At 36.7% G+C, this 15899-nt stretch overlaps 1 protein-coding gene across 1 annotated transcript in view; it reads right to left on the bottom strand.

Moving 5' to 3' along the window:
• LOC117990957 (uncharacterized) overlaps positions 1–15368 on the bottom strand; it is a 71658-nt gene extending 56290 nt beyond the window's left edge. The window contains exons 1-2 of the mRNA XM_069505006.1: positions 15223–15368; positions 14609–14669 (exon numbers count right to left, since the gene is read on the bottom strand). Coding sequence (XP_069361107.1) covers positions 14609–14669; positions 15223–15260 — 99 coding nt within the window. The 5' untranslated portion in view covers positions 15261–15368. The remainder of the gene's footprint in view (positions 1–14608; positions 14670–15222) is intronic.
• Between the last annotated feature and the right edge of the window lie 531 nt (positions 15369–15899).

Raw genomic sequence — 15899 nt, forward strand, 5'->3', positions numbered from 1 at the left:
AGAAGATATTATTATATAGACGAATTTACGGGCAACAGGCATATTCTATCAAAATTACTCTCTAGTCTCTTCCTATTACGGTTCATGAGATACAGCCCGCTGACAGACAGACGGAAGGATGGATTGGACGGACAGTTAGGTTCCCGTAGGCATACCTTTCGGGTAGGGAACCCTAAAAAGCAAAATAGAGTGGTAGCCCGAGAAAAAAATTAGTTCGGAATGACCTGTCTAGTGCACGCGTAGCGGAGTAAACTAGAATGAGGAAACTCTCAGTTTGATCCTGCTGCTTGATTCGGTCGTCGTGTCGGCGGTCGTGACATTGTAGCTTTCAGTCAACCGCAATCGAGCCGCTGAATCTTGGATGAATAAATCGACAATCTGACAAATACATTAGGCTAGGGGTGACGTGAAATCATGGCATTAAGAAGTACCTACCTATACTATTAATATCAAGTGGGGTATCATATGAAAGGTCTTCACCTGTGCATTCTAAAACAGATTTTTATTTATTTTTAACAAATCAAATCAAATCAAATTTAAGCATCATTGTTTTTGAATTATCGTGCAAAATGTCGAAAAAATACGACTGTATTACGGAACCCTCGTTGCGCGAGCCTGGCTCGCACTTGGCCGGTTTTTGTAGTAGGTAGTTACTAGTTAAGTAGGTAGTGGTAGGTAGTACGAGTAATTACTCGTTCTTTGTTTGTTATTTTAACTTAGTAGTTATTATAACTCTTTTGCTCTTTTGACCAAAACGCGAAATTGCACGACAAGCAGCTTTAGTTTTTAACCGACTTCAAAAAAAGGAGGAGGTTCTCAATTCGTCGGAATCTTTTTTTTTTTTTTATGTATGTTCCCCGATTACTCGAAAACGCCTGGACCGATTTTGAAAATTCTTTTTTTGTTTGAAAGGGTATACTTCAAAGTTGGTCCCATTTCAATTTGGTGAAGATCTGATGAACATCTTCGAAGATAGATACTGGAACTCCTCAACGGATAAGAGTAAATTGCTCGCGATCAGTGTAATAGCTTAGTAAACAGTAGATTTTTAACCAGTCATAGCATAATTCCATTGGGCCACTAAAAATTGTGAAATAAAATTTTTTTACAAAAAAAATAAAAACTGACTTCGTTACACAAACACTAAAAATTGAAAAATAATTTTTTTTATTACCGAATATATTATGTATACAAGAGTTAATATAGTTCCATAATAATATTTTTTGGGGTCGGTGCCAATGAGGTGCCATTGTGGAGTCCCATAAAAATATGAAGTCTAGACGATTCGCGCAGCTAAAGCTAATTGGCACCGGCACCCAAAAATATTATTATGGAACTATATTAACTCTTGTATACATAATATATTCGGTAATAAATTAAATTATCATTAGTAATAATTACAAACAGCAACATTGCCAACACTTTTATAAAAGGCGCTGTTTTTCTCGTCTAACTACTTTAGTCTTTAGCTAAGCTTATCTGTACCCGTCGTAGTATAACATTTTACGTCACACCAAACGTTGCTAGAATTCGAGAGTCGAAACACTTCTGCGTTATAGTAAACTGGATCTTAAGAGCCTTGTTTTAAAGCTCAAGTTTGTCTACACATCTACAGCCAGCACTCCAAGCGGAAACTTTGCGAAATTAAAATCAGTGGCATTGAATATTTGACTTCAATTCAAGGCTCTTTAGGTCCATTTTACTTTGATGTTATTGTGTTTCGATTCTCGAATTCTAGCAAACGTATGGTGAGACGTTAAATCTTATACTACGGGTACTGACCAAAATTTAAACTAAAATGACAGGTTTAAAAGTTAGTCTTTGGGGACAGAAAGTAAATAAGCAGTGGTAGAGTATGGCCCAAAACTCTTCTCATTTTGAGAGTAGAGTCGTACTTAGTAGTGGACCGGTGATGGGTTGAGATAATGACGATGACAGATAGATTCTATCCTCAAAATAATGGTTATAAGTCCCGAAAATTGCTATTGCGCGTGGCCGCCATTTCAGTGACGTCGGCACTAGACTGAAGTTTCGAGCTGATGGTATATTTTTATTTCGGCTGACGTCAAAATGACGTCTGATGATCTTAATGAGAAATGGTTCCAGCGCAATAGCAATTTGTTTTGCCAATTTTATTCATTACAAACCAATTAGCCTCAAACATAACATTATTCATGTTAATACTTAATATGTAATGATAATGACCGTGTGTGATTTCGATGTCCGCCGGATAATTAATTGATGCGAAATAAACTGAATATAATTATTATTCGTTTTGCAATGTATTATTGATTCATAATATTACATTATATCCACCTGTATTCGGAGTTTTGTGGTTTTACATCATATTTCAACTAAGTAATACCAGGTAATAATGTTTACGGGCTACGGCCTACACAGACGAGGAGGGCAAAAATGGATCACAAAAGAACTGCATCGTATAAAGCAGGGCATTCACCTAGCCGTGTATCATGTAACGTATCTGATACTGTATCAAGTAAGTACGACCCGCCGAATGGCGGTATCACTGCGGACACAAAGGCAGCTCGCAGTGTGCGCGTGGACGGCATCACGTAGCTCATAGCTGGATACGCGGTGACCGTAGACGAGTCGTACCCACTTGCAGGTTGATACAGACTACAGTATCAGATATGTTACATGCTACACGGCTAGGTGAGTACCCTGCTGTGCGATTGCGGTAGAATGACAGCCACAATGTCACGATCGCAATCACCTAGGGCTCTTTTGGCGCGAGGCGAAAATCGAAACTAACGCCGCCATCTTGTGAAGTCAGAAGTGCCACGCTGTCCCCTTATATGCGGTGTTGCTAAGTAAAAAAATCTGAATTTCACTGTTTTTTTTAAATATTAGAGCCATTCCATATACATAACATCACAGTATATTATATACTGATAATATATACAGCATAAATGTGTCTGCATCTTATAGCAATATTTAGCACTAGGTAAATATAGTGTTTGAGCAGGTAAACATGATAAGTTGCAAGTACATGGCTTATAAATGGTTTTTATTATTCTTTCTCGATTTGGAAACAAAGACGGCTTTCCCCTTTTTCGCATTCAGTTAATATTAGATAAAACTTACTCGATTTTCGACATTGACATTTTCACCTACCTATTCCTTAAAATTGAGGAGATTTTATTCGCTGGCAGCCTTTGTTCTACAACTACGCCCCCCTGTCAATGTCATTCAAGTGCCAAAAGAGCCTTGTCGTACTGTAGACGCGTTACAAATCGTGCACGCGTATTCGCGCGTTCAGTGTGGCGTAATGTCGTGCAGTTACCATCACGCTGAACTACCGTGACGCATTTTGCTTGTTTCAGTCTTTATAAAATAGTGACTTATCAAAGATTAATTAATTATTATTTATTACTTATAGGTCAGAATCTGATCTCCAATAAACTAAGTATATTTATAATGATTAATCAAAGACGTTAAATAAACTAAATATGATTTTTTTTTTTTTTTTTTTTTTCTTAATATTTAATTTAATAATGTTTAATTTTTTTAAATATTAATATGAATTAAACTTCTATGATGAAATACATATTAAATACATAGATACTGGAGTGGAAGACATATCCCACAGAATCAAAAAGGTGACATGGGCAGGGCATAATACATTATGACAAGGGAAAGGTATAGTGAAAAATGATACGGAAAATATCAACGCGTGCTTACGGAATAGCTACCTAATAATGACGGGCAAAGGAAAAGAGGGAACAATGAGGAAAGATGGGAAAATGACTGCTGGTAGTTGAGGTCTTGTTGAGGTCTATTTTCAAGCAAACACTGTGACAGAGTTAAATAAATTCACCGAATGAACAATTTGACAAAATTGTCGTGCAAAATTGTAATTGGTAAGTAGGTACCTACCTAAATAATTGAAAAACAAAATGACAATAGGTAAAAAGACTTTCATTTTAAATGGAGAAACTGGCATGCTAGCAATGTACATTCAAATCTAGAATCTTAAAACTACGTGTAGATTTTTTTATCGTAGAATTCCACAAAGAAAGAATTTCAATTTCTCCTGCGCGTAGCCAGGGCGGATCACCTAATTTATGTAAATCCATACTAATTATTATAAACGTGAAAGTGTGTCTGTCTGTCTACCTCTCTGTCTGTCTGTCTGTCAGCTTTTCATGGTCCAACAGTTTAACAGATTTTGATGAAATTTGGTACTGAGTTAGTTTATAACCCATGGATGGCTACTTTTGTCCCGGAAAATCAGAGTTCCCACGGGATTTTAAAAACCTAAATCCACCCGGACGAAGTCGCGGGAATCATCTAGTAAATAATAAGTAATTAATGAAATGAATAAGTACATCTCTACCAATTACAAACCCACTTGAATTTGATTCAGAATATAAAGGACTTCAAGGAGGCACAAATGAAACCCTTTCATAGCCTTATGTAGGTGTACCTAGCTATCTTGTTTCCTCTGTACGGGGAAATTTAGCGTGAAATACTCCGAGCTCTGTTGAATGTTGATACCTCTGACTACGTTGAAAATCGTGGATCTATTTTTAAATTCTGTTCGGGGCTTTATTGATTTTGCACCGTTATTGCTATATCCTGCATCTATTTAGACTTGTAACTTTTTAACAAAATAATTAACAATAACTTTCTCAGATACCTAGATGTGTTTATCCCGCATTGAAAAGGAAATGCATGAGAAACGCCAAATTAGTTAAAGACAAAAATAAAGCTTTAGATTTTTTAACTCTAACAATGGTATTGTCTTTGTTTTTTGTAACAAAATGGAAAATGAAAAATAATATTGTTTTAAGAGTTTTAAGATTTTCATGGCGGCTATTTTGAATTTTTTATTATTTGTTGTTATAGCAATATACACATTCTGTGAAAATTTCAACTCTCTGCCTATTCTCCGGTTCACGAGATACAACCCACCCGATAGACGGACGCACGAACAGACGGACGGACAGCGGAGGCTTAGTATTACGGTCCCGATGGCACTCTTCAGGTACGGAACCTTAAAAACAATTTTGACAAAAGATTTTGTTAACTTACACGTGATCAAATTTTAATCCATACTATTCCTAATAATATGTGTCTGTCTATCTGTCTGCTAGCTTTTCACGGCCCAACAGTTTAACCGATTTTGATGAAATTCTATACAGAGTTAGCTTATATCCCGGGAAAGGATATATGCTACTTCTTTATTTTATTTTATTTTATTTATTTATTTTATTTTGTAGAGACAAACAGTTACAATTAGTTAACTAGATAGTATATATATATAAACACTTAAACCAAAGCAGTCTCCATTGAGAAATTAACACTTATAATAAAGAATTATGTCCACAACACACGGGCATAGTATGCATATGAAAAACTAGGCACAGAGTATTTAAAACTAACTAGGTAGGTAAACTTATGGAACACAGAACTGAAATCGACTAAAGTATAAACTATAACTAGGCAGAATTTGATATAACATCCTTAATTGCTAATTTATACCTATGGAGAGAGAGATGAAAAATATCACTTTTCGCGAATAGATGATTAGCTTGGTTGCAACTTCGTCGTATGAATGTGTTATCAGCGTGTTTAGTCTTACTTGGTGCAATATGAAACAGTTTCCGATGCCGGGAGTTAACCCGTGGGCACCTTAAAGATATTTTTGATAGCAGATATGGTGAGTCAACGCCGTTGTTAAGAAAATTATCCCGGAAAATTAAAGTGTTCACACGGGATTCTTAAAAACCCAAATCCACACAGACGAAGTCGTGGGAATCATCTAATTCATACTTGGATGAAGGATGGAAATTTTGTAAGTATCTGTTTTGAGCCCGGACACCTAAGTTACGTACGTACTTACTAATTATTCGAGCACTTTACTCGACAGTGAATTGCTCTTTCTGTTGTTCGAGTTTGGTTTTCTTTTCTAAGTTTTCAGTTTGTTGATTGTGGGGTCTTTGCTGAAGAACTTTTGCTCCGGAATTGTTTTGAACTTGCTTACTAACATTCAAGCGATGCTAAGTTCTTTTACGAGTTGCAGACAACCGTGAACAGTCGGTCCGACAAAAGTTTGCCAAAATAGACAAATTCCTGAAAGGCTGGCAACGCATTGGCATGGCGATGGCGGTTCCTTTAATACTGCAAATGTTCATGGGCGGAGGTAATCACTTAACATTTAGTGACCCGCTTGCTCATCTGCTCGCTATTTTTATAAAAAAAAGTAGAATAGAGGAGGTCATTCACCTACTATGCACGCGACTTCACCATTTCTGCATGGATTTAGGGGAATACCGTGGAAATTCTTTGATTTTCTTGGATAAAAATTAGCCAGGTCCTTCTCTGGGATGCAAGCTATCTCTGTATTAAATTTGGTTAAAACGGTTAAGAATCTAAGAAGATGGACCGTGAAAAGCTAGCAGACAGACAGACACGCTTTCACGCACATTAATAATAAGATTACTTAGTAAGGAAAGTACGATTACGAATATTGTACATCGACCTTTAGAATGAGATTTTGACTTTGTAGAGCGTTGTCTCTGTTACTCATACCTATGTGACGTTTTGTAGGTCTCAACGATAGCGACAACGCTCTACGAAACTGCTATTTTCTCTTCTTAAGGTCGATGTACAGTATTATCTGCCGCGTACTAATAGCTAAGAGAGATTATTATCGCTGAACCGATTTTTGACTAAGAGATTTTTAAATGTTTGAAAATAGCAATCCTATTCCTATTCTTCGCTTTATTTCGGAAGTGCAGGTGCTATCGAGACCAGTAGGGCGATTGTCTAAAACCTGCATCAATCATTATTACAATCTCAATTGTTCTGATTGGCTGAATTTGTGCGATTCTTGTTGCAACAATGCATTGTGGCCAATAGTGAGCGAGCATTAACCAATAAGAGATGATTGCGATCGTGACATTGTAGCTGTCAAACAACCGCGGTAGGGCCACTGTTTATCTGGATAAATACGTCTTATCTGAATGAAAAACATTGCTATTCTATTCTACACTTCAAACCTAACATTTTTCACAATCCTGATAGCTAATAATGCTTAAAGAGGTAATTTTTATCATGAAGACGTAGGTTTCAAGCGTTATGGCGGGTTGTAAAAAGATCTAGTGGTTTATTGCTTTCCATAATCGCTTTGACTATAGGTACCTATAATAATAGTGATAAAAATATTTATCACTACATACATAGTACATAAAGGGTGTAACCAGAACGCAGGCAAAAACGAGGACAGGTGACAGTACTGATGATTACTGATATGATACCACAAAAACGAGGACAGGTGACAGTACTGATGATTACTGATATGATACCACAAAAAAAGACTCGAAAAAAATATATAAAAAAGTCCTATAATTTTGTAAAAGTTTACGATATATTGCAAATAAAACATCCGACTGACGCTAGAGGTCAGCGAACGTTGCTTAAGTAGGCCACTCGGAATCAATTCCGCGTCGTAGATGGAGTATTGACCCGAGTTTTGCACGCACATTGCGGGTTTGTACTAAATCACTAAAACTACAAAATGAGGCAAATGGTTATTGGTATTGGATTGTGTTTAGGTAGGTTCATGGGCGGAGGTAATCACTTAACATTTAGTGACCCGCTTGCTCATCTGCTCGCTATTTTTATAAAAAAAAGTAGAATAGAGGAGGTCATTCACCTACTATGCACGCGACTTCACCATTTCTGCATGGATTTAGGGGAATACCGTGGAAATTCTTTGATTTTCTTGGATAAAAATTAGCCAGGTCCTTCTCTGGGATGCAAGCTATCTCTGTATTAAATTTGGTTAAAACGGTTAAGAATCTAAGAAGATGGACCGTGAAAAGCTAGCAGACAGACAGACACGCTTTCACGCACATTAATAATAAGATTACTTAGTAAGGAAAGTACGATTACGAATATTGTACATCGACCTTTAGAATGAGATTTTGACTTTGTAGAGCGTTGTCTCTGTTACTCATACCTATGTGACGTTTTGTAGGTCTCAACGATAGCGACAACGCTCTACGAAACTGCTATTTTCTCTTCTTAAGGTCGATGTACAGTATTATCTGCCGCGTACTAATAGCTAAGAGAGATTATTATCGCTGAACCGATTTTTGACTAAGAGATTTTTAAATGTTTGAAAATAGCAATCCTATTCCTATTCTTCGCTTTATTTCGGAAGTGCAGGTGCTATCGAGACCAGTAGGGCGATTGTCTAAAACCTGCATCAATCATTATTACAATCTCAATTGTTCTGATTGGCTGAATTTGTGCGATTCTTGTTGCAACAATGCATTGTGGCCAATAGTGAGCGAGCATTAACCAATAAGAGATGATTGCGATCGTGACATTGTAGCTGTCAAACAACCGCGGTAGGGCCACTGTTTATCTGGATAAATACGTCTTATCTGAATGAAAAACATTGCTATTCTATTCTACACTTCAAACCTAACATTTTTCACAATCCTGATAGCTAATAATGCTTAAAGAGGTAATTTTTATCATGAAGACGTAGGTTTCAAGCGTTATGGCGGGTTGTAAAAAGATCTAGTGGTTTATTGCTTTCCATAATCGCTTTGACTATAGGTACCTATAATAATAGTGATAAAAATATTTATCACTACATACATAGTACATAAAGGGTGTAACCAGAACGCAGGCAAAAACGAGGACAGGTGACAGTACTGATGATTACTGATATGATACCACAAAAACGAGGACAGGTGACAGTACTGATGATTACTGATATGATACCACAAAAAAAGACTCGAAAAAAATATATAAAAAAGTCCTATAATTTTGTAAAAGTTTACGATATATTGCAAATAAAACATCCGACTGACGCTAGAGGTCAGCGAACGTTGCTTAAGTAGGCCACTCGGAATCAATTCCGCGTCGTAGATGGAGTATTGACCCGAGTTTTGCACGCACATTGCGGGTTTGTACTAAATCACTAAAACTACAAAATGAGGCAAATGGTTATTGGTATTGGATTGTGTTTAGGTAGTATAACAATAACGCTAAGTTTTTGCTAGCGTTCTGGTATACCTGTATACCTACCTGTTATGTAAAACCAAATAGGTACCTCCGCCAAGTTTTTCTGTCTGTGCGTGTCACCAATGGAAAGACTCTGCAAGAAAATTTAGATGCATGTTCATAATAATAATTACTAGGTGATGCCCGCGACTTCGTCCACGTGGATTTAGGTATTTGAAAATTTCGTGGGAATTCTTTGCTTTTCCGGGATAAAAATTAGCCTATGTCACTCTCCAGGTCTTTAACTATACCCATGCCAAATATCACGTCGATCTGTTGCTCCGTTGCAACATGATTGAAGGACAAACCAATAAACTAACAAACAAACGCACTTTCGCATGTATGAATTGATAAGGGTAGTGATAATGAGGGTAGCGATTGTTGGTAATGTATTATGGAGTATGTTCCTCTTAAACGAAATAAAGTTTTGGAGCCTTATGTCTAGAATTAACTCACAATAATCAAAAATATAACCGGAAAAACGTTGTTATTTTAGTTATCCGTGCGAAGCCGGGGCGCGGGCGGTTCACTTATCTAGTGTATTGACTATCAACGTACAACTCAAGCTACTGGACGGATCGGGCTGTTTGGCATGTAGATAGCTATGGCGTAGACGTCCAATAAAAAGGAATTCTGAAAATTTAACTCCGAAAGGGGTAAAATAGGGATTAGGGGTTTGTAATTTCTGTAGTCCACACGGGCGAAGTCGCGGGCATAAGCTAGTATAATATATTACTAGCTGATAACAGTGAACCGAATGCGTGTCGTATCTACATAGTAGTAGGTAATTATAATACATTTATATATTTATTTATGGTTCAGAAATCAGACGTAACCTCAAAAAAACCAGCCAAGTAGTATTTTTTTTGTGTGATCTAACCCTAAATTCACGGTTTTCAGATTTTTCCCCAAATGTCAGCTATAAGACCCACCTTCCTGCCAAATTTCATGATTCTAGGTCACCGTTAAGTACCCTGTAGGTTTCTTGACAGACAGACGGACAGACAGACAGACAGACAGACAGACAGACAGATAACAAAGTGATCCTATAAGGGTTCCGTTTTTCCTTTTGAGGTACGGAACCCTAAAAAATATAATTTATCAAAAATTTATTTCACCACTTTGTCGCTGTGATTAATATATTTTATACCCATGTGAAATTACAGATTTCTAGCACTAAAAGCCTCTGAGATTAACCGAGGACGGACGGACAGACGGACGGACATGGCGAAACTATAAGGGTTCCTTGTTTACTACGGAACCCTAAAAACCAAAAATTATAGTTAATTAATCTTAGCGTGACGCCAAGGTTTTATTGCTTGGTGTCTGTGACTCGAATGCATGCCGCGAATCTTATGAAATACTTATGCAAAAACCTACCCAGCAGCGTTAAATAGGTATGCAAAGGTAACTCTATAATAAATTTTTTAGGGTTCCGTACCTCAAAAGGAAAAAGTACCCTTGTAGGATCACTTCGTTGTTGGACTGTCTGTCTGTCTATCTGTCTGTCGTGTCTGTCGAGAAACTTAGGTACAGGGTACTTCCCGTTGACCTTGAATCATGAAATTTGGCAGGTAACACACGTGAAGGGAAAAATTCAAAAACCGTAATTTTGTGGTCACATCACAAGAAATAATTTAAATGTGTTCATGAACTATTAAGTAATTTGTATTTTCAACTATTAAAGTAAGATTACTTATACCAAGGAGGGTATGTGCGACCGTCTCCGATCTATTGTGTTTGTAAAAACACGGTCGCAGTGATTCAGGGATAGCAAGGACCTGTATAGCCCCAAAGAAGAAAGAAGAAGAAGAAAGTGGGGTATCATAATGTGGTTTTTAATCATATTCATTTCAATTCATTTGTTTTTATGCATAATAGTTTTTGATTTATCGTGCAAAATGTCGAAAAAATAAGATAGTAGTACGGAACTCTCGGTGCGTGAGTCTGACTCGCACATGGCCGGTTTTTTAAAGTTTAGACTAATACATCGATGACTAATAGTAATAAATAATACGTTTATATTATGGTTCAGAATTAGTCGGAGGAAATCACGAAACCCAAAATCATAAAATTAACGTCGCACGGCACCCCACGTGACGTGGTTGAGCTGTAAAAAAAAGATAGGTAATAGTCAGACTTTCGCATTTATAAAACATATTAGTATCAATATGGAAAATGTACTTACCTAATACACAGAAGACCTAATATTAGACATAAATAAAAGACATAAGTAGAGATAAATAAAATAATTCAATTGAGCTATATTATATCTTTAATTTTTTTTTATCATTCGAAGAGTTTCAATTTGCATAACATGTTACATTAAATTATTTTTACTCTTATCACTTTAAAGGTTCGTACGCACCTGAGCGGCGCGGCGCGGCGCTTCAGTGAGCTTCACGTCGCGGCACAGAGCTTCAAAATATCATTTCTATCATTTTGTATGGCGCATATCGCACTAGAGCGGCGCGGCGCGGCGCTTCACCGCGCGTTGCCGCGCGGCACGGCTGGAGAGAATATTTTGAAGCGCACTGAAGCGACGCGCAGTGCAGTGACGCTAGTGCGACATACCCAGCGGCGCGGCGCGGCGCTTCAGTATGCGTACGTCGCTCGAATAAGATACACGCGCATCTTGTTAGGTATTTAAAGTACAGGCAAGAATCGGCAAGATAGACCTCAAAATAAATAACGTAGGTTTAATTTTTGACACATGACGTGTTCCTCATGCTCTTAGAAGTATATCCTCAAAGGTCCCAACCCCTAGGATGTCGGCTTCCCCCCTTCCCAGTGTCTAAATGTATAAATGTCTCTCCGAGCGTTATGAGAAAACATCAATGGTAAAAATAATCCTGATTAAATAACTATAATATATTATGTACATATTATACCTACCTACTTCATCTAGGTAGAATTAATAGTTTCGGAAATATGCCTACCTATTGTTGTACTTGTATTTATATTATACTAGCTTATGCCCGCGACGTCGTCCGCGTGGACTACACAAATCTCGAACCCCTATTTTACCCCCTTAGGGGTTGAATTTTCATAAATCCCTTTTTAGCGGATGTCTACGTCATATTAGCTAGTTAGCTAGCCAGCATGCCAAATTTCAGCCCGATCCGTCAAGTAGTTTGAGCTGTGCGTTGATAGATCAGTCAGTCAGTCACCTTTTTCTTTTATATAGGTATTTAGATATAATATGTACCTGTGTTTACCTGCCTATTTTATATATTCTATTGCACATAAAACAAAGACATTTTGCGAAAATGCTTTTTCTAATGTAATTTCCACAGAACCTAAGGGACTAGCTGATGCCCGCAACTTCGTTCGCGTAGATGTAGGTTTTTTAAAATCCCGTGGAAACTTTTTGATTTTCGGGATAAAACTAGCCTATGTGTAGGTACACATAGGCTACTTTTATCCTACAGGGTATAATCTATCTCAGGTATATAGGTACTAGTAGGTAATTCCCGGAAATGTGCTCACCTATAGAAAAATCTAAATCCACGCGGACGAAGTCGCAGGCATCATCTAGTTGCATTTTTTTTTAGATTTTTTAATCCCGTGTGAACTCTTTGATTTTCCGGGATAAAAAGTTGCCTACCTCTGTCAATTCCCGGAATGCAAGCTACCTCTGGTCCAAACTTCATATAAATGGGCCTTTAACAATCCTGTGGAAATTCTTTCATTTTCCAGGATAAAAAGTAGCCTGTCCTTCCCCGGGATGTAATTCAACTTTGTACCAAATTTCATCAAATTCGGTTAAGCTGTTGAGCCGTGAAAAGCTAGTAGATAGACAGACAAATACACTTTTGCGTTGATAATAATATAAGTATGGATATGCATAAATATTTTTTTATAATTTCCATAAAAACTATCATCATCTTCATCATCATCAACCGATAGATATGTCCACTGCTGGACATAGGTTTCTTGTAGGATTATATTACCGACCTGAGTGGTATACCTATTGTTTCTAATGTAATTTCCACAAAAACTATTAGGCAATAGCATATAGAATTTTGTCTTCGACATTCTGAAGTAAATGTGAAATGGTACAGAGTCATTAAGAAGGCGAGGAAACAAAATGTGATATCCTTCTTGATAGCGTGACTTTGGTATGTCAGCAATCCATTTCTTCTTCTTTTTTAGGGTTCCGTACCTCAAAAGGAAAAACGGAACTCTTATAGGATCACTTTGTTGTCTGTCTGTCTGTCTGTCTGTCTGTCTGTCTGTCTGTCCGTCTGTCTGTCAAGAAACCTACAGGGTACTTCCCGTTGACCTAGAATCATGAAATTTGGCAGGTAGGTAGATCTTATAGCTGACATTTGGGGAAAAATCTGAAAACCGTGAATTTAGGGTTAGATCACACAAAAAAAATTAAATTGTGGTCATGAACTAATAATTAGTATTTTCAACTTTCGAAGTGAGTGACTATACCAAGTGGGGTATCATATGAAAGGTCTTCACCTGTACATTCTAAAACAGATTTTTATTTATTTTTATGCATCATAGTTTTTGAATTATCGAAATCATACGACTGTAGTACGGAACCCTCATTGCGCGAGCCTGACTCGCACTTGGCCGGTTTTTTCTCTTCGATAATTCGTTCTTCTTCTGCACAACAAAGAAATAATAATCAAATCCTCTTCACTGTCGCTCATCTTGCGACGTTGTTGCTCGTACGCGAACGGGTGTAAAAGTGACGCGCAAGTGACGCGAGCTGCCGCGTACTGAAGTTGTAGTGCGGTAGGCACCGTCGAGCGGCCTGAGGTGAAGCGTTCTGCAGTCGGACTGAAGCGCCGCGCCGCGCCGCTCAGGTGCGTACGAACCTTTAGGTGATAAGAGTAAAAATAATTACTATTACTTATTTTTTATTAATTTTATTTAATTTTATTTCTATTCAACAATACTGAACAATTTGTTTTTATTATAGATCCTAAGTATAAAAGTATGTAGGTATGTATTTTATTTCTAAATTTTACATACTTTATAGTAAGTACACAATATATATTGAGCAAAATCATATTGGTTTGAATTTTACTTTAACTTTATATAAAAAGTGTTTAAACTGTTTGCGTTAATTTGTTAATTTATGTAAGACCATATTATATATTTGTTTAGATTATAATGGGGCTGATATATAACTACTTACATAACTATAGAAGCCCCTAAATAATAAAAACCAAAAAACAATTGAACAACATATCCAAAATGCAAAACGCAGTGAAAATAAAACCTATTTAAACAATGGGTAGGTATAAAAACTACAGCCGAATCGATGAGAACTTATCTTTTTATATTTTTAAAATACGAGACCAGTTTCCAGATTATCATAGCTTAACCTATCGCAGAACTACCATTAGGCATAAAGCAATATGAAAAATACAAAGTATCAACTCTCAATCAAAGTCTCGACAACTTTACGAGAGCTCGTTACAGTGGTGTATAAATGGAAGAACAAATAAAGGAGTAAGCCCACGCAAACGATAAAGAATAAAACACAAAAACAGACTATGCACTCCGAAATATATATCCTTATTCTCTCCGCGCGACTTACTCTGCTCCTCGGGATGTCCACGCTCGAGTAAGTCCACATTTGATTAGGGTCTCGACGTGCTCTGGAAAAGAAAACGATTTCTGTATGCGAAAATCTTCCAAATAGGAATGTACTCACAAGCTCCAACTAACACGAAACTAAATTACTCTGTTATAAACGCGGTAGGTACCTATACCATGATAATTTATATAACTTAGGTACTATTAATTAATGACAACTAATAGCACGTAATAGTAAAAGTCAATAGGTTACAATATTGTTGGTAGATATGACCACCATTCAATTCGACGATCCTTGAAAATAATTTGTTAGACACCTAGCTGATGCTCGCCGCTTCGCTCGGGTAAAATGTAATATACCTATATTATGTATACCTATACATAATATATAGGCTATAGCCCATGTTACTTCTGGATAAAGTAGACTTCTAATGGCGAAAGAATTGTTAAAATCAATTCAATAGTTTAGAATTTATCGATTACCAACTAACAAACCTTTCCTCTTACAATATTAGTATAGAATAAATATTATAGTATGTAAGTAGATATGTATAATTCGAAAATGGGAAATTGAAAGTGTTAAGATAAATTCAAAGATCTGGTTATTGTAGTTACCTATTGGTGTTCAGACTTTGCCAAATGGGTAGAGACATCGAGGCGCGGATTTTGATCTGTGATCGATGATTTTGATAGCCACGTGAAATAAAAATATTAGTTTTATCAATAACTAAAACAATTAACGAAATAATGAATAAAAAATGTAAGTGATACTGAAATGGAACTCTACCACGACAACTCAAGCACGACAAAATACATATAATACAATAATAGAGTCAAATATAACTCATCTCGGAATTTTCGCTAAATAAAATACTTAATCGCGAACTAATCTAAAAACTGGTTGTAAACAGGTTGATCCTCGAGCTCGACGTGTTTTTAAATGAACTTTTTATAAAGTGTATACTTTTTGCTAAGTTGGAACAAATACGGGGAAATGAAGAGGAAAAGTTTGATAGTTAGGAATATGGTTCGAGAGTTAAACTTTCCATTTAGTTTAGAATTTTTAGAGGAGGAAGTCACGTAGCAAGTTGTTAATATATGTACTAGCTTTGGTAGTCACACTAATGTAATAAAAGGCGAAAGTTTATATGTGCACACACACACAGTGTGTATGTATATGTATTTATGTGTGTGTACCTATATGTGTATATGTGTATGTATGTGTGTGTGTGTGTTACTCTTTCACACAAAAACTACTGGAAGGATTAGTCTAGATATCTTATACCCTGACT

This window comes from Maniola hyperantus, chromosome 19, assembly GCF_902806685.2.
Source record: "Maniola hyperantus chromosome 19, iAphHyp1.2, whole genome shotgun sequence".
In the NCBI taxonomy this organism is placed as follows: Eukaryota; Metazoa; Arthropoda; class Insecta; order Lepidoptera; family Nymphalidae; genus Maniola; species Maniola hyperantus.